This window comes from Rhincodon typus, chromosome 13, assembly GCF_021869965.1.
Source record: "Rhincodon typus isolate 14 chromosome 13, sRhiTyp1.1, whole genome shotgun sequence".
Classification (NCBI taxonomy): Eukaryota; Metazoa; Chordata; class Chondrichthyes; order Orectolobiformes; family Rhincodontidae; genus Rhincodon; species Rhincodon typus.
Genome location: NC_063344.1, coordinates 12,257,880 through 12,279,994, shown reverse-complemented (window position 1 = coordinate 12,279,994; position 22,115 = coordinate 12,257,880). Strand labels below are relative to the sequence as shown.

Below are 22,115 nucleotides of genomic sequence, written 5' to 3'. Positions count from 1 at the left end.
TGTATATGCCTGTCCTTGTTTTGATTAGTTTTTTTTGTGCAACAGTTTATCTTTTGTTGATTCATTCAGTCTATAAACAGTATTGAAAGTTCTGAAGTCTATAATATCATACCTCCAATTTTGCTGTGACCAGATCAACAACATCAACCACATTCTATCCTCATTTAATTTGCATTATATTCCCAAAGAATTTAATCTGGTCAACCAAACAAATTTTGCTTCAACAAATACACTGCAGCTTTCAATCATTTTTCCAAGTATTAATTAATTTTATCGAAGATTACTGCCTTAAAATGACCCCTCACCACTGACATTCGGTTGATGGGTCTTTATTTGTCGGCTTATATTTCTCGAATTCTTTCAACCAAAGGTAGAATATATCTACTGTCTTCCAGTTCCTTGCTGCTGCCTCCAAAGTTGAAAGATGTTGGTGACTCTAATCCCAGCAGTTCCTGCCCTTTACATCCCACAGCAACTTAAATATAAACAATTCAGAATGAGTAACTTTTCTAATCTTGAGTGTTGGCAACCTTAGAAATATCTCCTCACTGGTGGAAGAAAAGCAGTCAGTGGTTGCTTAGTGTGACAATTGCCAGCAGGGAACTGCAAAAGATCACGAAAATCTGGAGCTGTTGCCCCATAAAGAAGATTGGAGATTGGATCCATTTTCCTTTTTAAGCTTGAGAACAAGAGATTTTGGTAAGAACTTTGAACAAAAATGATTAAATGGAGTTTTGATGCGTTTCTTTATTCTTTCATGGCATGTAGGTAACACTAGTATTTGCTTTCCACCTTTATTTACCCTTGATATGAAAGGCTTGCTTGGCTATTTAACAGGACAGTTGGGAGTCAATCCATATTGCTGTGAATCGGGTACCACATGTAGGACCAGATCAGGTCAGGATTCTTTCGCTAAAGGAAATTAATGAACCTGATAGGCTTTTAAAAACCAGAAGAACTGCAGATGCTGTAAATCAGGAACAAAAACAGAGGTTGCTGGAAAAGATCATCGGGTCTGGCAGCATTTGTGAAGAAAAAATCAGAGTTAACTTTTCAGGTCCGGTTCTGAGGAAGGGTCGCCGGACCCGAAATGTTAACTCTGACTTTTTCTTCACAGATGCTGCCAGACCTGCTGAGTTTTTCCAGCAACTTCTGATAGGTTTTTACATAGTTTCATGGTCACCATTACTGAGGCAAGCTTTCAATTCCATAATTGATCAACTTTCAATGTTTAGTCGCTATACCACTGATGCATAATGGAAGCACTTAGCACCATGGTGATTCACCAAGACTGATCCAACACTACTTTCCAAATCGTGATCTCTACCATCTAGACTGACAAAGACAGCGGATGCACGGAAAAACCATCAAGTTGACCTCCAAGCCACTCACCATCTAGACTTGGAACCATATTATTGTTCCTTCAGTATCACTGGATCAAAATTCTGGAGCCTCCTCTCTAACAAGTATTGTGGATACATGTCCACCACAGGTTCTGCACTGGTTCAAGAAGGCAGCTCACTGTCACCTTTTCAAGGGCAAGTAGGGACGGGGCAATAAATGTTTACCCAGCAAGCGAAGCCCGCATCCCATGAAAAGTTTTTTTAAATTAGGCACACTCAGCCTATCCAATTCTTTCTTCGAATGTACAACCTACACATTCATGGTTTAGTCCTTGCATCGCAACCACCAGATATCTCCATGGTATGGACAATGAGCAGTGAATTTATTTCGATTGTTCAGCCTCTTTTCAGTTTTTCAGGATTCCGATTTGAAAAAAAACAGTTGCAAAGCTTAACAAAAAGGTTAGTTTTATTACACAACCATTTCTGAAAGTTATTCAGTAAAAGTAGGATATAGTTTTCATGTTCAACACAGATACAAAGAGTGAAAATGCAGGCTCTCCCACAAGTGGGAGAAAAGATTGCCAAATTAATCGGACTGAAGACAAACATTTCTTCATCCTGCATCCAAGTGTTCTCAAGGAAGTGGCTAGAGAGATAGTGGAGGCACAGTCAAAATATTCCAGACTGACTGGATTGCAGAGTGTTCCAGAGGTTTGGAAAGTCACTAACATGATGCACCTATTCAAGAAGGGAGTAAACCATAGATCAGTCTATCTTTGGGAAAACGTTAGATTCCATTAGTGTTGGGAAAAAAGGAAGATTTTTTAGAAAATCTTAAAATAATCAACACGGTTTTGTGAAAGAGCAGTCATGTTTGACAAATTTACTCGACATCTTTGGGGATGTAACAAGCTGTGTTGATAAAGGGGAACCAACAGAAGTAGGGTGTTTGGATTTCCATAAGGCATTTGATAAGAAACAAAGACAGAAATTGCTGGAAAAGCTCAGCAGGTCTGGCAGCATCTGTGAAAAGAAATCAGAGTTAACATTTCAGGTCTGATGACCCTACCTCAGAACTACTGTTCACAGATGCTGCCAGACCTACTGACCTTTTCCAGCAACTTCTGTTTTTGTTTCTGATTTACAGCACCCACAATTCTTTCAGTTTTGTTTAGGCATTTGTTAAGGCATTGTGAGATAGGGTATTGACAGGAGCTCACCTTAGAGGGGGAGGGGGTTAATGCATTAACATGGATTGAGGATTGTTCAGCGCATAGAGAAGAGAAGGTTAGAATGAATGGGATTGTCGAGATTGGAAAGATATTAGTCCTAAAGCCTTAATTATTTACAATCTAAATTAATGAGGAGAGGGCAAAGAGTAATGTATCTAAATTTTCAGATGATAAAAAATAAAAATAGAATGATACTATTAATAATAATTTTTAACAAAAACAAATGGAGAGGAATCTGTTGCAGACATAGTAGGAACTGCAGATGCTGGAGAATCTGAGATAACAAGGTGTAGAGCTGGATGAACACAGCAGGCCAAGCAGCATCTGAGGAGCAGGAAGCAGGTTTTCTGAAGAAGGGTCTAGGCCCGAAACGTCAGCTTTCCTGCTCCTCTGATCCTGCTAGGCCTGCTGTACTCATAGAACATAGAACATACAACATTACAGCGCAGTACAGGCCCTTCGGCCCTCGATGTTGTGCCGACCTGTGAAACCAATCTGAAGCCCATCTAACCTAAACTATTCCATTATCATCCAAATGTTTATCCAATGACCATTTAAATGCCCTTAAAGTTGGCGAATCTACTACTTTTGCAGGCAGGGCATTACACGCCCTTACTACTCTCTGAGTAAAGAACCTACCTCTGACATCTCTCCTATATCTATCACCCCTCAATTTAAAGCTATGTCCCCTCGTGCTAGCCATCACCATCCGAGGAAAAAGGCTCCCACTGTCCACCCTATCTAATCCTCTGATTATCTTGTATGTCTCTATTAAGTCACCTCTTAACCATCTCCTCTCTAACGAAAACAGCCTCAAGTCTCTCAGCCTTTCCTCATAAGACCTTCCCTCCATACCAGGCAACATCCTGGTAAATCTCCTCTGCACCCTTTCCAATGCTTCCACATCCTTACTATAATGCGGTGACCAGAACTGTATGCAATACTCCAAATGCGGCCGCACCAGAGTTTTGTACAGCTGCAACATGACCTCATGGCTCCGAAACACAATCTCTCTACCAATAAAATCTAACACACCGTACGCCTTCTTAACAATGCTATCAACCTGGATGGCAACTTTCAATGTGCTATCAACCTGGGTGGCAACTTTCAGTGATAGCTCTACACCTTGTTACCTCTGGAGAGGAATCTGGATGTTCTTGTGCATGGAACACAAAAGATTAGCTTGTAGGCACAGGAACAGTGAAAAAGACAAATGTTACTTTGCTGGTGGGTTAGAGATTAAAAATAGGGGAGTTGTGTTACGACTGTAAAGGTGTGAGTGAGGTGACACTCTGAGGAATGTGTACGGTTTTGCTTCCCATATTTATAAAGGATATACCGGCATTGGAAACAGTTCAAAACAGATTGATAGGCTGATTCCTGGGATGAAGTGATTGACTTATTGAGAGCAACTAAACAAGTGAGACTTTTTTTCATTAGCGTTTAAAAGAGTGAGGAGTAACCTTATTGCAACGTACATGATTCTGAGGGTGTCGCACTCAGTAGATGTTGAGAAGGTGTATCCACATGAGGGGTAATCTCAAACTGGGGGACATAGTTACAGAAAAAGGGATGCTCACTTAACACTGAGATGCGAAGGAATTTTTTTTCTCCCAAGGGGTAGGGAATGTTTTGAATTCTCTACCCCCGAGAGTGTGGAGGCTAGGTAACTGAAAATATTCAAAGAGGAGGCAGATGGATTTTTGACGTATCGAGAGTTGAAGGCTAGGAGAAGCTGGCAGAAAGAGGAGTGAGGCCTGGGGAAGATCAACCATGATCTTGTTAAATGGTGGGGTAGGTTTGAGGGGCTGAATGACCTACTTCTAGAGGTGTTGGAAGTTTTTTTAATATTTTTGATATAGGCAAAGGAGGGACTAGGGTGCAAATGGTACAGAGGGAAAGGAATTTTTAATGGTAGTGAAAAAGAGATGCAAAATGGGTGTAAATTATGGTGTGAAAGGGGGAGAATGTATTTAGAATGGAATCCCTACAGTGTGGAAGAAGACCATTCGGCCCATTAAGTTCACACTGACCCTCTGAAGACCATCCACCCAGACCCGCATCCTACCCTATAACCCTGCATTTCCCATAGCTAATCCACCTAACCTACACATCCTGAACACTATGGGCAATTTAGCATGGCTAGTCCACCTAACCTGGAAACTCACACAGACACGGGGAGAATGTGCAAATTCCACGCAGACAGTTGCCTGAGGCTGGATCCCTGGCGTTGTGAGACAGCAGTGCTAACCACTGAGCCACTGTGCATCCCTACTTCCATATACTTTCACTTGTAAAAAAAAATTCAAACACTTTTCATTTCTGAAGAAACTATACCGGACTGAAAACTGCCAGACCTGCTGAGTTTCTCCAGCTTTCTGTATGTTTGTTTCAAATTTAAATTTATCTAGTATGGTAACCTGGTGCCCTATTGCAAAACTGTTCACTGAGAGGAGGTTTTGGAATGTAAGCAATGTTCAGCTAAAGTTGCAGTCACCATGATGCTTAATAAGGGCCTAGATATTTTCTAATCCACTCTTCAGGGATGTCATTGCACACCTCTGGAGCAGATAGGACTTGAAACTGGGTGTCCTGGCTCAGAACTTGGAGCTCTATCACAGTACTACAAGGATCAAAAAAAGCTATGAGATAATGACTAAGCAATCAGTTATTTGTGACATTAAATAGGATTAAAATTTGGCTGGTTTTACTTCCAGGGAAGCTTATTGCAAGCATAACTCAATTGTGTGAAAGGAAAGTCTGTGGCTTCAAATGACAACTAAAAGTACGTATCATCACCAACAAATTAGCTTTCTGGAGCTGGGAGATTATTTTGTGACTGTCAATGCGTTAATAGCCTCTACATGAGCAGAAATTGCCCATCTCCCTGATATACAGATGCCTTTGAACAGATTTTAGGATATCTGATTTAAACTTGCCTTTCATTGAAACATAAAGTCCAATACTTCTAAAACATGCTACAGTATTTGTTGCAAAATGCGAATGCTGGAAATAACAGTCAATATGCTACTGTACTAATCATGGGCCTATTTTAAGCCTTTCATTGTCTGAATGTTGATTTTGTATCACAGGGTTAACCCATCAATCAGCATTTAAAGTGCATGGAGAGAAAGTATGTTCTTCTCCTGAACGAAGTGTAATTTAAAAAAAAAGTCGATGAAATGGTTGGAAAGGAAGATGTTATCAACTGCTGAAGCAATTTCTTTATAAAGGCATTTGGTTGTCAGTCTGCATCTCATTTCACTCTTTTAAAAGAAAGAACAGATTAGCGAGTGGCAAAGAAAATAAATAATTTGTCTAACACTGTTCCAACGAAAATGGAAAGAGATTCCGATCAAAGGGTGGGAGTAGGGCAGAAAATGAGACCTCAACTCTCAGACAAATTTACAGTTTAGTGTATGGATGGATGGTTCCATTATAAGACAGCCAGAAGTACAAGAGTATTTTGTAGGGATGCTGGCGATGAGGCCACTGTCAGATTGGGAGTCACACTCAGTGAATTGAGAGTAGATCTGGTATCTACACATATCAGCTATAGCTCACTGGGTACCACTGTCACTTCTGAGCCGGGGTTGTATTTCAAGGTGCACTGCAGGGTTTGATCAGAAAAATCACAAGCTGACATGCCAGGCCAGTTCCAAGGGAGAGCTGTACTTTCAATAGTGAGATTGTACATTAAGTTGAGCAACCAACTGGTCGCAGGTGGAAGCAAAAGATTGCACTGAGCTAGTTTAGAGAGTTTGCGTCATCATGGCCATGACACTGAACTAGCAATTCACAGATGCAGGCAAATGTTCTCAGGAATAGGTTTAAATCCTACCATGGCTGATGATGGAAATCTGAATTAATATTAACAGCTGGTCTAATGGTGACCATACAACCAATCCATGTAAAATCCCATCTGGTCATTCATACATGTGATTCCTAGCCCCCAGCAATGTGGTTGACTTTACCAACCCTCTGAAATGGTCTTGGTAAACCAATTAGTTCAAAGGTAATTAAAGATGGAAAACAAATACTGGCCTTGTCAGTAACACCCACATCCCATGCAAGAATGAAGAGAGAGGTTAATGAAGGGGCCTGAGATGGGAAAGCACAACTAGGTACGTATGCATGACCCTGATGTGCTCATCAAAACTGTTAGTATAAATCCTTTTGAAACTATTTTGCTGTTGGGAAATGTGTCTGCACCTCTGTTAGATGCTCATCATCAATGATGTTTGTGCTACAGCAATGGTGGCACTAGCTACTTTGACAAAATGGGTATAATTGTGGAAATTAAGGACAGAAGCAAATTTCCCTGAGGGCATTAGCAATGCTATAGCGATGGAAGTCTGGAGTAAGTGACACTCCTACTAGTGGTACAATTGTGCATCTGCAGGTGTGTGTGAGAGTGTGTGTGTGTGTGCGTGTGTGTGTGCGTGTGCGTGTGCGTGTGTGTGTGTGTTTCATGTGTATGTGTTTTGTGTGTGTGTTGCATGTGTGTGTTGTGTGTTTTGCATGTGTGTGTGTGCACACGCCACAGAATGGTGATACCAAATAGATCAATTTGTTGTAAAAACTCACCAGATTTATTAACATCCTGAATCTGTCACCCTGGAGCAAATGGACCTGGATGTATCTCCTGATCTCAGCGTTATGGCTGACTCTTGACTGCCCTCTGAAATTGCCGAGTAAACCATTCAGTTATGCTCAAGAAGGCAATTAAATATAGTTAAATCTTTGTTGGCTTGCTGGTGATACTAATAACTAGTGAATAAGTAAACAAACGTGCATAAGTTCCAATTGCTTCCTGATGGTATTTTTTTTTAACCTTACTATGCTCCTAAATTTTTCTGTTTGGAATTACAGGAAATGAATGACACATGCTCAAGGATGAATGAGATCTTGGATACCTACTACCTCACAACATTTTACACCATTGAGTTCATCTTGGGGTTGACAGGGAATCTCATTGTGATAAGTGGCTACATATTCTGCCTGAAGGAATGGAAATGCAGTAACATTTACCTCTTTAATCTTGCCATTTCGGATCTGGTCTTTATCTGTACCCTTCCAATGTTTGTGGCCTATTATGCTAACGGAAAAATATGGATATTTGGTAATTTTCTTTGCAAGCTAAACAGATACATTCTCTACACCAACATGTACATAAGCATGCTGTTCCTTGCCTGCATCAGCATTGATCGATATTTGCTGGTGAGCAACCCAATGAGGATCCATATCTTTCAAAAGAAAAAGGTTGCTGTTAGCATCTGTATCGGTTTGTGGATTTTTGTCACCTTGGAAGTGCTCCCCATGTTGACGTTCATCGGTGCCACGGCCCACGACAATAATACTATCATTAAGTGTGTTGACTATGCAAGTGCTGGGAGTGCTGTCCACAATCTGATATACAACGTGTGCCTCACTGTTGTCGGATTCATGCTCCCAATGTCCATTATGGGAGTCTTCTGTGTGAAGACTGCACACATGTTAAAGAAACTGAATAATTACCAGTCTCGAGGTGTCACGCTTGAAAAGCCCCTCACATTAGTTATATTGGCAATTGTAATTTTTTCTGTGTTCTTCACTCCTTACCATGTCATGCGGAATATCCGCATGGTGTCTAGATTGGAAGATATTAGTCTTTCGCATTGCACTGTTGAGATCATAAAGGCTGTTTACACTATCTCAAGGCCTATTGCTTTCCTGAGCATTATCACAAACTCTGTTTTCTACTTCCTTTCTGGAGATAAATTCAGGGAAATAATTACGAGCAATATTAGGAATGCAGCAAGGTCTCACTGTTTCAGAAAATGTACAAAATGAAGCTACATTAATCACAATCTCATGACTTGGGACAGAAAGAGAACTTAGTTTGGAGACTTGTGGCTCCATTGGCTGGAATCTTCAACATTTAATGACATATCCAATTGCTGACAACATCTGACTTGTTCTGCAGGTTCATGGAGACACATTTTCAAACTTGCCACATCAGGTCCAACATATGTTGATCATCATGGAAACTGTCTGGGCCCAAGGGAAAGAACTCTATTGTAAAGACTAGTTTCCACGTGATGACACTAAATCCAGACAGTTTCTAGGAAATCCTGGAGGTTTGCCCATTTGTACTTTATCAGGAAATCAACTTCCAGAAGACTGAATGCTGGTGTTATGTGGGCCCATGACATGACTTCTGATAATACATTAGAAAAGTATATCTACGGTTTATATGATGGATCCTGAGGTTTATTTATCATAAACTTGAAATTTTAATATTTTGCTGCATATTTTGACAAGGTGATGTCAAAGACAATTTGTTTTAAACAGGAAAAGTCTAACCACGTTTAGTCATTAAAAGCACAATGCTTTAAAAGACTTACAAAGAGCATGTTTACAATATGAAACCTATAGCAATTGCTTCTCATTCCTTGTTTCGTTTAAGTCAACATTTTTCCTCCCTGTATTGAGTGAAAATAAGAAACACATTTCACTGACTCTGACTGTGGAGGTATATTTTATTTTTTGTTTTCTTTGTAAACATGCTTCATTGTTTGTCTGCCTGAACCTAATGGGTAGGTGCAGGTTCTGCACACAAGCTGATACCAGTCCCCCACTCAACACTTATACAGAGTTATACAGCTGGAAACAGACCCTTCGATCCAATTCATCCATGCTGCCCAAAGGTCCCAATCTGACCTCGTCTCATTTGCCAACATTTTGACCATATCCCTCTAAACCCTTCCTATTTATATAACCATCCAGATGCCTTGTCGACCGCAGTCTAACACTGGCACCTCCATACCCCAGACAACGACAACATGGCATCCCAACTCCTATACTCAATGTTATGACCAATGAAGGCAATTGTACCAAACACCTTCTTCACTATCCTATGTACCTGCGACTCCACTGTCAAGGAATTATGCACTTGCATCCCGAGGTCTCTTTATTTGGCAACACTCCCCAGGGCCCTACCATTAACTGCTTTAGTCCTGCTCTGGTTTGCCTTATCAAAATGCAACACTTCACATCTATCTAAATTAAACTCCATCTGCCACTCCTCATCCGATCAAGGTTCTGTTGCGCTCTGAGATAATCTTCTTCATTGTCCACAATACCGTCTATTTTGGTGTCATCAGCAAAGGTACTAACCATACCTGCTATATTCACATCCAAATCATTTATATAAATCACAATAAAGCAGTGGGCCCAGCACCAATCCTTGCTGCACACCACTGGTCATAGGCCTCCAATCTGAAAAACAATCCTCCACCAGCACCCTCTGTCTCTTAACTTCAAGCCAATTTTGTATCCATTGGCTAGATCCCCCGGAACCCATGTGATCTAACCTTGCTAAGCAGTGTACCATGCAGAACCTTGTTGAATGCTTTCTGAAGTCCATATAAATAATGTCTACAGTTCTGCCTTCATCAGTCTTCTTTGTCACATCTTCAAAAAGCTCAATCAAGTTAACGAGACATGATTTCCCTCGCACAAAGCCATGCTGACTATCCCTAATCTGTCCTGGCCTTTCCAAATGCATGTAAATCCTGTCCCTCAGAATCCCCTTCAACAATTTACCCACCAATAACGTCAGACTCACCGATCTATAGTTCCCTGCCTTTTCCTTACCACCTTTTTTAAATAATGGCACCACATTAGCCAACCTCTAGTCTTCTGGCACCTCACCTGTGGCTATTGATGGTACAAGTATCTCAGCAAGGGCACAACAATTTCTCTCCTCACTTCCCACAAAGTTCTGGGAAACACCTGATCAGGTCCTGGGAATTTACCTACCTTTATGCATTTTAAGACCACCAGCACCTCCTCTTCTATAGTATGAACTCTTTTCAAGACATCACTATTTATTTTCTCAATTTCCCTAGCTTTCATATCCTTCTCCACAGCAAATACTGATGCAAAACATTCATTTAGGATCTCACCTATCTCCTCCGGTTCCACATATAGATAGCCATGTTGATATTTAAAGGGCCCTATTTTCTCCCTAGTTACACTTTTGTCCTTGATGTAATTGTAGAATCTTTTTAGATTCTCCTTAACTCTATTTGCCAAAGCTATCTCATATCCCCTTTTTGCCCTCCTGATTTTCCTTTTAAGCACATTCTTACTGCCCTTACACTTTTCTTGGGATTCAATCGATACCTGATAAATGCCTCCTTCTTTCTCTTGACCCAAGCCTCAATTTCTCCAGTCATCCAGCATTCCCTACACCTACCAGCCTTACCCTTCACACTAACAGGAACATACTGTGTCTCAACTCTTGTTATCTCATTCTTAAAGGCCTCCCACTTCCCAAGCATCTATTTACATGTGAACAGCCTCCTCCAATCAACTTTTGAATGTTCCTGTCTAAAGCCATCAAAATTGACCTTACTCCAAATTGGAACTTTAACTTTTTGATCAGCCCTATCCTTTTCCATAACTATTTGAAAGCTAATAGAATTATGATCTCTTGCCCAGAGTTGTTCCCCACTGACACCTCAATCACTTGCCCTGCCTTAATTCCCAACAGAAGTCTAAGTATTGCTCCTTCTCTAGTAGGTATATCCGCATATTGAACAAGAAAGCTTTTTTGTACACACTTAACAAATTCCTCTCAGCCCAAGCACTTAATACTGTAAGAGTCACAGGCTATATTTGGAAAGTTAAAATCCCCTACCATTACAACCCTATTTATCTTACAGATATCTGACATCTCCTTAAATATTTGCTTCTCAATTTCCCACTGACTACTGGGGAGCCTATAATACAATCCTGACAAGGTGATCATCCCTTTCTTATTTTTAGGTTCCATGCATATAACTTCAATGGATGGTCTTCCAGGAATACCCTCCCTAAGTACAGCTGTAATGTTGTCCCCAACTAAAAACGCTACACCCCTCCCCCTCTTGCCTCCCTTTCTATCCTTCCTATAGCATCTATATCCCAGAACATTAAACTGCCAGTCCTGTCCATCCCTGAGCCACATTTCTGTAATAGCTGTGATATCCCAAACCCATGTCTCCAACAATGCCATAAGTTTATCTGCCTTACCTGTCAGGCCTCTTGCATCGAAGTAAATGCAATTTAATTTAACAGTTTTCCCTCGTTCTCTGCTGTGCTCTTGCCTGCCTTGACTATAAAATTTGCTCCCCTTACCCACGGTATCAGCCACAACTTTTTCTCTTCACTCACTATTGCTTTGATTTCCCTCTCCTCTCCTTACTAGATTAAAGCCTCCGAGAAGCCCTAGCAAACTTCCCCACGAGGATATCGGTCCTCTTCCAATTCAGGTGAACCTGTCCCTCTTATACAGATCATTTCTACCCCTGAAGAGATCCTAATCATCCAAAGATGCGAATCCTTGCTCCCTCCACCAATTCCTCAGTCATGCATTCATTTGATCTATCCTCCTTCGAAAATGTTACTTGTCTGAGGGATAAATGTTGACTAAAACATCATTGATAACTTCCTTGCTCGTTTTCAAACAGTGCCATGCAATCTTGCCTGGGCAGATGGGTTCCATGTCTCTTTTTAATGATTGCACATTTGACAGCATTGCATTGCACTGGAGTGTCAGCCAGATTGTGTGCTCGATTCCTGGAATGAGTCTTGTACCTTTGACAGCATTGAACACCCTAGCAGCATCTATGAAGGAAAAACAGAGTTAACGTTTCGAGTCCGGTGACCCGAAACGTCCTGAGGAAGGGTCACCGGACTCGAAACATTAACTCTGTTTTGTCCTTCACAGATGCTGCCAGATCTGCTGGGCTTTTCCAGCAACTTTGTTTTTGTTCCTGATTTACAGCATCCACAGTTCTTTCGGTTTTTATCCCTCTAAAGCTGTTTCTTCTCCTTTCATTCGTGTAGGCATCTCTCCACTCTGAAGTACTGCCTTATTTGTGTCTCCTTTCCTGTGTTGATTATGGAGGGAATGTTCTAATTTGACACAATTCTTATCATTGGAAAATAGGAAATGCCATCCAGCCTTTCAAACCTGCTCCACCTTTGAACTAGATCATGGCTGATCTACCCTCTCAATGCCATTTTCCTGCATTATTTCATACCCCTTGATATCTGTAAAATCTAGAAATCTTTTGATCTCCATCTTGAACGTATTCAATGATTAAGCTTCCACATGCCTGTGGGGCAGACAATTCCAAAGATTCACCACTCTGTGAATGAGAAAATTCCTCTTCAACTCAGGCCTATCTTGAATTTTGAGTCTGTATCCCTTGGGCCTAGGCCTTCAGCAAATGACAACAAGGTACGATCCTGCCACCATCTTGCTTTTCCCAACACTAACACTTTCAGAGTCCTTCGCGTGCCATCCAGATTTGAATTGAAATGAGGTCAACATTTTCGGTGATAGCCTATGGTGTTATCATTGGGCTGATAATCTCGAGACTCTGATAGCATTCTGGGAACCTGGGTTCAACTCCCAACATAGCAGATAGTGCAATTTGAATTCAATAAAAATCTGGAATTAAGAGTCTAATGACAACCATTGTCGATTGTCAGAAAAACCCACCTGGTTCACTAATGTCCTTTAGGGAAGGAAACTGCCATCTTTACCTGGTCTGGCCTACATGTGACTCCAGGTCCACAGCAATGTGGTTGACTTTTAACTGTCCTCTGGGCAATTAGGGATGGGCAATAAATGCTGGTGCCCTCATCCCATGAATGAATAAAAAAGAAGCTATGGCTCATTCGGTAACCCTCTCTCACCTCTGAGTCAAAAAGTTTTTGGTTCAAGGCCTGCAACAGACACCTGAGCACAAGACACAGGGTGAGACCAGCATGACACTGTTCGAGGTGCAGCCATTTGAAGGAGATGTTGAACTAACGAACCCCCTGCCTTCTCAGGTAGGTGCAACAAATTCCAAGATGTCATTTTGAAGACAAACAGGGAATACCCCACACCTCCCTTACTTCCCACCCCTGTCCAACACCACCACAGTGTCCCCCAGTATTTATTAATCAATTAATTTTACTAAACAGATGACCTGATTGTTCATCATATTGATGCATGTGGGAGCCTGCTATGCGTACAATCACTTTTTTTTAATGGGATGAGGATGTCACTGGCTAGGCAGCATTTTTTGACCATCCTTAATTGCCCAGAGTCAACCACATTGCTCTGGATGTGGAGTCACATACAGACCAGATAAGGATGGTAGCTTCCTTTCCTAAATGACCGTAGTGAACTAAATGGGTTTTTCTCCCCCTGACAATTGGCAGTGGGTTTATGGTCATCATTAGACTCTTAATTCCAGGTTTTTTTTTTTTAAATTATTGAATTCAAATTCCACCATCTGCTGTGGCAGGATTCGAACCCTGGTCCCCAGAATCTTATCTGGGTCTCTAGATTAACAGTCCAGCGATAATACCACTAGGCCATCACCTCCACACCTTGCTAAGTGGAACTGTATTGTGACAGGAATTATGCTTCAAAGAAACTTAATTGCTTATGAAACAACGTCCTGAAGTTGCAAAAAGGTACGACATAAACACAAGTCTTTCTTAATTCATAGATGCTGACGATATAATCAAGATGACCATTAGATGGCAGCCACGCAAAACTTTTCAGCACACTCTACCTCTCTCAGGAGCTAAGTTACTAAAATGGGTTTTGAATTTTAGGATGATGAGAGGCGGGGTTTATGGACATTGGGAGGAAGGGGTAAAAGCTGGAGAGGCAATAGGGAGGGACTCAGCCAACTGAAGACATGACCACCATTGAAACTGGGGACGTCTAAGAGACTAAGAAAAGCCCGCAGGGATTTGGGGCTGGAAATGGCGAAGGGAGAAGCCATGGAAAGATGTGAAAATTAGATGAGAATTTTGAAATCAAATCCTCTGAAAGGCCATGGATGCTCGGGGACAAGCAGAGCTGTCAACAGAGAAATGAAAAAGATTATGTTGGGGATCAAATATAACTGAGCAACAAGGGTGTTGAGATAAAGATCGGGCATAACAGCAGATAGGAACTCCATGAAAGTTAGGTCGCATGAGATCCAAGGAGATCTAGCTAATTGGATTCAAAATTGGCTCTCAATGGTAGGAAGTGGAGGGAGATTGTTGAAGGTTATTTCTCGGACTGGAGGCCTATGACTAGTGGTGTGCCATAGGGATCGGTGCTGAGGCCTTTGTTATTTGTTAATTACATAAATGATCTGGATGTGAATGTACAAGGCACGAGTAATAAGCTTGCGGATAGTAAAAAATTAGGAGGTATTGTTGGTAGCAAGGAAGGTTGTCAAAAATTACAGAAGGATCTTGATCAGATGGGGAAGTGGGCTGAGGGTTGGCAAATGCAATTCAATACAGATAAGTGTGAGGTGCTGCACTTTGGAAAGTCAAACCAAGGTAGGACTTATACAGTAAATGGTAAGGACCTGAGGAATGTTGTGGAACAGAGGGACCTATGAGTACAAGTATATAGTTCGTCGAAAGCAGCGTCACAGGTAGACAGGGTGGTGAAGAAGGCATTTAGCATGCTGGCCTTCATCGGTCAAGGCTTTGAGTATAGGAGTTGGGACATTATGTTACTTGTATAAGTCATTGGTGAGGCCGCAGTTGGAGTATTGTGTACAGTTTTGGTCACCCTGTCATAGGAAAGACATAGTTAAATTGGAAAGTGTGCAAAGAAGATTTATGAGGATGTTGCCAGAACTAGTAGGCCTGAGTTATAGGGAGAGGTTGGCCAGGATAGGACTTTATTCTTTGGAACGTAGGAGAATGTGGGTTGACCTTATTGAGGTTTTATAAAATCATGAGAGGTGTAGATGAGATGAATGCATATAGTCTTTTTCCCAGAGATGAGAATTGAAAACTAGAGGGCATAGATTTAAGGTGAGAGGGGAAAGATTTAAGAAGGACCTGAGGGGCAACTTCTTCACAAAGAGAGTGGTGTGTATTTGGAATGGGCTGCCAGAGAAAGTGGTTGAGGCAGGTACAATAGCAACATTTTTTTTAATATAGAAAACCCTACAGTGTGGAAACAGGCCCTTTGACCCAACAAGTCCACACTGAACCTCAGAGCATCCCACTGTGACCCATCCCCCTATAACCCATCTGCACCTCCCTGAACACTATGGGTCATTTTAGCATGGCTAATCCACCTAACCTGCACATCTTTGGACTGTGGGAGGAAACTGGAGCACCCAGAGGAAACCCCAGACAGTTGCCTGAAGCTGGAATTGAACCCAGGTCCCTGGTGCTGTGAGGCAGCAGTGCTAACCTCTGTGCCACTGTGCCACCCCTATTTTTAAAAAATATTTGGATAGGTACATGGATGAGAAAGGTTTGGAGGGATATGGACCAAATGCGGTCAATTGGAACTAGCTGAGTGGGCACCAGGGTCAGCATGGAACCAGTTCGGGCCAAAGGGCCTGTTTCCATGCTGTATTACACTGACTCTGACTCCAACAAGTGACAAGAGAATCAGAAATCATAGCCAATGGAAATGAACAACAAAGATGAAACTTAACATGGGTTATACAGTCATATAGTCATACAGCATGGAAACAGACATAAGAACATAAGAACATAAGAACTAGGAGCAGGAGTAGGCCGTCTGGCCCTTCGAGCCTGCTCCGCCATTCAATAAGATCTTGGCTGATCCTTTCGTGGACTCAGATCCACTTACACGCGTTCTCACCGTATCCCTTAATTCCTTTATTGTTCAAAAAAAATCTACTTTTTTTTAAAAGCGTTTACTGAAGTAGCGTCAACTACTTCACTGGGCAAGGAATTCCATAGATTAACAACCCTCTGAGTGAAGAAATTCCTTCTCAGTTCAGTCCTAAATCTGCTCCCTCTAATCTTGAGGCTATGCCCTCTTGTCCTAGCTTCACCTGCTAGTGGAAACATCATCTCTACTTCTATCTTATCTATTCCCTTCATAATTTTATATGTTTCTATAAGATCCCCCCCTCAATCTTCTGAATTCCAATGAATATAATCCCAATCTACTCAGTCTCTCCTCATAAGCCAACCCCCTCAACTCCGGAATCAACCTAGTGAACTTCCTTTGCACCCCCTCCAGTGCCAGTACATCCTTTCTCAAGTAAGGAGACCAAAACTGCACACAGTACTCCAGGTGTGGCCTCACCAGCACCTTGTACAGCTGCAACATAACCTCTCTGCTTTTTATTTCAATCCCTTTAGCAATGAAGGACAAAATTCCATTTGCCTTCCTGATTACTTGTTGTACCTGCAGACCTACCTTCTGTGACCCTTCGGCCTAAACTAGTTCATGCTGACCATGTTCCTAAACTATACTAGTCCCACCTGCCTGCATTTGGCCCATATCCCTCCAAACCTCTCCTATGCATGAACACATCCAGATGACTTTTAAGTGCAGTAACTGTACCTGCATCTATCACTTCCACTGGCAGTTCATGCCACATATGAGCCATCCTGTGTGTGAAAAAGTTGCCCTTCAGGTCCCTTTTAAATCTTTCTCCTCTCATCATAAAAAGTATGCCCTCTAGTTTTGAACTCCCCCACCTTAGGGAAAGCAAAACCTTTACTATTCACCTTATCCATGCCCCTTATGATTTTATAAACTTCTATAAGGTCACCCCTCAACCTCTCACGCTCCAGTGAAGAAAGTCCCAACCTGTTCAGCCTTTCCTTATAACTCAAACTCTCCATGTCTGGCAACGTCCTGGTAAATCCTTTCGGATCCCTGTCTAGTTTAATATATCCTTCCTTTAGCAGGGTGATCAGAACTGGACACAATACACCAGAAGTGGCCTCACCAATGTTTTGTACAATCTCAATATGACGGCCCAACTCCAATACTCAAAGGTCTGAGCAATGAAGGCAAGCGTGCTAAACATCTTCTTAACCACCCTGTCTACCTGTGAAGCAAATTTATGGAAAGGGAATACGGAAAAAAAATTGCATGAGATATTACAGCGAGCACCTTTCTTTTTACAACCCAAGGCAGAGAAAGAGAGGTTCCACGAAAACTATAATTGGTGATGCTGTGAATAAGACCAACAGTATTTCCAACAGTGTTATTTAGGAAAAGAAAAGGCCAGCATGCCAAACAATCCAAATAACACAAAATAAGTCAGGCTGCAGGACTGTCACATTTACTCGAGCAAAATAACCGAGAGACTCGGTTGTACTCTACAAGGAACACAAAATGCAAGCATGTAGTTACAGTGAACAATTAGGAAGACAAATGGAACACTGCAATTTATTGAAAGGGAAATGGAGGAATAGAATAAAGAAGTCTTGCTACAATTGTAGGGTTCTTTATTGGGACAACACAGGAATACTGGATGCAATTCTCATCTCTACTTGTCACCCCCATAGCAGGCAATACAGCAAAGTTCAATAAATTGATCCCTGAGGTGAGGGGATTAAGGTCCGATGATGAGATGTTTGGTTAAGAGCCCAGATTCAGCAGGAAATTCCAATTGTACAGTTGGAGACAACTGACACTTGATTGAAACAAAAACAGAAACTTGCTGGAAAAACTCAGCAGGTCTGGCAGCATCTGTGGAGAGAAATCAGAGTTAACATTTCGGGTTGGACTGACACTTGATTGGCATATTCAAGTGGTTATAATAAATAATTTTACTGTGATCTCTTTTGTTAATGCTTTATTCCTAATTATTTATGCCTAATTCTAATTCCAACTCCAATTAATGTTTATTTGCGCAAGGTTGAGAGGTGAGAAGAATTTGCAGTCTGTATTATTGATATTTATTTGGTCAGCCAAATTAGCACTTTTACAGCTTTGTACAGTGTCTTATCCCAAGAGGATTTATGCAAGGGAACTTGTTTTTGGATCAGTTTCACACATTCCATTGTTGCCATATGGTTCACTGTTTTGGAAAATTGTACATATTGGATGAATAGTCAAGGAAGGTCCATGAATAAGTGTGGAGATTAGGATGGGTCATGAGGATAGTTAGGGGGTGTATGTTGAAATACATTGGCATGGATGTGGCATGGAGAATGGATTGGATCGTGAGTGGGTATGAGGAATGATATCTAGATGGTCTAACAACCTTTCATGTGACTAGACAAAGTCCCAGAGAACTGAGCACTAGCAGTTAGCTGTCCCCTCCCCACTTACACATTGCTTCTTTTATCCTCAGGCCCAAATTTGTGCCTCATCTTCTCTTCAGCCCTCCATCTTGAGGATAACAGGAGCAGCATTGATCGTGAGTAACAACTCATACAGCATCATGAGGTGGCATAATAATATGTTGCAAATGCACCAAACACAAGCTGGAGTCACTAAATGTGCTGTGGTTTAAGAGAAAAGTCACATGACCCAATTTTTGGGTGTAACAAAGTTATCTAAATACACAGACACAATTTCACATACCACCCCACCAACCTCTGAATACAATGCATCATCCTCCGACATTTCTGTCCCCTATAATTGGACCCCACCATCAAAAAGATATTTCCCTCCCCACCCCTGTCCACTTTCCGCAGGGACCACTCACCCTGCGACTCCCTCATCAGCACTACACTTCCCACCAACTTCTCCACCACACCTGGTACCTTCCCTTGCAACTACAGGAGGTGCTACACCTGCCCCTACACCTCCATCTGAGGCCCCAAACCATCCTTCCATATCCGGCACAATTTCACCTCCATTTCATCAAACCTCATCTACCGTATATGTTGCTTCCGATGTGGTCTCCTCTATATCGGGGAGACCAAATGCAGACTCAGGGATCAGTTTGCAGAGCATCTGCACTCTGCACACACCAAACGGCCTGACCTTCCAGTTGCCATCCACCATAATTCCCCCTCCCACTCCCCTGGTGACATGTCCATCCTTGGCCTCCTCCACTGCCAGAGTGAGACCAAATGTAAACTGGAGGAACAACACCTCATATTTCGCCTCGGCAGCTTACAGCCCAATGACCTGACTATTGTATATGAAATAAAAACCGAAAGAACTGCGAATGCTGTGAATCAGGAACAAAAACAGAAGTTGCTGGAAAAGCTCAGCAGGTCTGGTAGCATCTGTGAAGACAAAGTCAGAGTTAACCCGAAACGTTAACTCTGATTTTTTCTTCACAGATACTGCCAGACTTAGTGAGCTTTTCCAGCAACTTCTGTTTTTGTGACTTGACTATTGACTTCACCAGCTTCAAAATCTCTCCTCCCCTCACCTATCCATCTTCTGACTCACCTCTCTGCTCCACCCTTCCCACCGACCAACCACAATAACCCCCTACCTGCATCCATCTATCTCCATCTCACCCACCCTCCCACCAGCTCCACCCCCCTCCTTCTATTTATTTCTGGGCTTTCCTCCTCTTCCCCACTCCTGAAGAAATGTTCTGATCCGAACCGTTGACTTTCCTGCTCCTCGGACGCTGTCTGACCTGTTGTGCTTTTCCAGCTCCTCATTTTTTTTGACAAAACATTCATTCCTGGTGTATGTGTTCAGAAGTGGGTGAAATCTCAGCTCCCTGAACCTGACCTTGAGAAATAGCCGCTAACATTGCCCATTTTCAGTCCAAGGGAGGGGAAGGCAGGTGTGATTGTGGGCTGGACTGGAAGTCAGGCCTGGGAATCTGGGAAGGCTACTGATTCCGCGGAAGATGGGGCCATATGCCACATGCTTTCAGCAGTGTATTAAAATATAAAAATACAAGAATGACAACCAAACATGCCTCCAGCCTTTACCCTTTACATACCCTTCACTTTCTCACAACTTCATGCCCATACATGCCAATACCTCTTGGCTCCACACACCATAACTCTTCATATTCTCCTGTGCCCCTCTTCCTATCTCCATGGCATCTCAGACACCCTTTCCCTCTCTAACCACACCCCATGGCCTCTACTACCTCCTTTGCCAATTTGGTGTTCACTTCCACTCACCTTCCTTTCCCCCCAACGCGCCTGCATCACAAACTCCACTCATTGAGAAAAGCAATTTCATTCATAAGACAGATATAAACAGGAGTCTCAGGGATTCTCCTCATTCTCGGGACTGGTTCTGAGCTAGCTGGTCAGAGTCCATGTACTATACACAGGTAAATAAAGAGTGACTTGGTGACAGGATAAGGACATCTGTGGAGTTATTTCAGAATGCGCGCGAGTTTGTGTGTGTGTGTGTGTCTGTGTCTGTGTCTGTGTCTGTGTGTGTGTGTGTGTGTGTATACGTGTGTTTGTGTGTGTGTATGCTTCTCTGTTTGAATATGTGTGTGTGTGTTTCTGAGTGTGTGTGTGTATGTGTGTGTGTGTGTGTGTGTGTGAGTGTGTGTGTGTATATGTGTCTCTGTGTGTGTGTGTATGCTTCTCTGTTTGAATATGTGCGTGTGTCTGAGTGTGTGTATCTCTGTGTGTGTGTGCGCATCTATGTGTGTATGTATGTGTCCCTGTGTGTGTGTGTGTGTGTGTGTGTGTGTGTGTATGTGTGTGTGTGTGTTTTGTTATGTCTAGATTCTACACGAGGCTCCCCAATTTGTTCTGGTTCAGATGGGATACTCAGGCTGATTAAGCTCCCAGCTGATGAGGGGTGAACTGGCTCCCTTTCTATATTCAACCGTCCCCTCAGTTAGTCAGAAGAAGGTTGTTTTAAAAATGGAGTCCTTCCCTCATGGACACCTTTGTTCCAGGCCCAAAGGTAGTTTATTTTTGAAAAGAGCCAATTTAAACCTGCTTTCTTGAATTAACAATGGGTTAGATAATTAATTACCAAATGTGATAAGAAATAGTGTCACAGCACACATAGACAAGTGGGACAGAGACAGAAATCACACTTTCCTAACCTATAACAAGTATCAGTATTGACGATGAAGATGGCAATGTACATGTAATGAGTTTATAGTAACGGTTATTACAGATGTCAGTAGTGAAACCAAAGCATTCTGACTTATTATCACATGTGCTGGGTCAGCGACGGTGTAATACCAGTGAAATGAGTTTGGTACAGTGATTGTGGTGTTTAGTCATGGTAACACAGAATTACTCTGGGTCATTCAAAGCTGTACAACTTTACTGTCAGTGTTTGATTGCTGTCTAAAGTATGATGCAACTGCAGTGGAAGAGATACCACAGAGAATCACACAGTACAGTAAAAGGCCACGTAGCCGATTGTGTCTGAACCAGGTCCGTAGCAGAACAGTAAGAAGTACTCCCTCTCTTTTCTCCAACCTTCTGCAATTTCTTGTTTCTTCCACCTCCAAGCTTTTCCAATTCTCTTAAAAAAGTTCCCTTTGAACCTGCTTTCCTCATCAGGGAGAGAACTCCTGTTCACATCAACCCTCCAATTAAACACATTACCCCTCATCGCCAATTCCAAATGGCAGTGGAGTAGAACGCTCCAGCCTGAGCTCGTCCACTCTGTCCGTTCCTTTTCATTTTCTTTTTCCCTTTTTTGTCTCCCTCTTGCTTTTTAATCTTCCCTTCTGTCTTTTACCTCAGCCCAGAGTGGAGTGGGGATGGAGGCCGGTAGGCCAGGACCGAATCAGGGACCGCAGCCGGTAGGCCAGGAGCGAATCAGGGACCGCGGCCGGTAGGCCAGGAGCGA

The 22,115-nt window shown here is 42.2% G+C and overlaps 1 protein-coding gene across 1 annotated transcript; it reads left to right on the top strand.

The window, feature by feature from the left end:
• Window positions 1-7,453: 7,453 nt before the first annotated feature.
• LOC109928872 (succinate receptor 1-like) lies at window positions 7,454-8,410 on the top strand. The gene has a single exon (XM_020528798.2). It carries the CDS (start codon window positions 7,454-7,456, stop codon window positions 8,408-8,410), a length of 957 nt encoding a protein of 318 aa, XP_020384387.2.
• The last annotated feature ends 13,705 nt before the right edge of the window (window positions 8,411-22,115 follow it).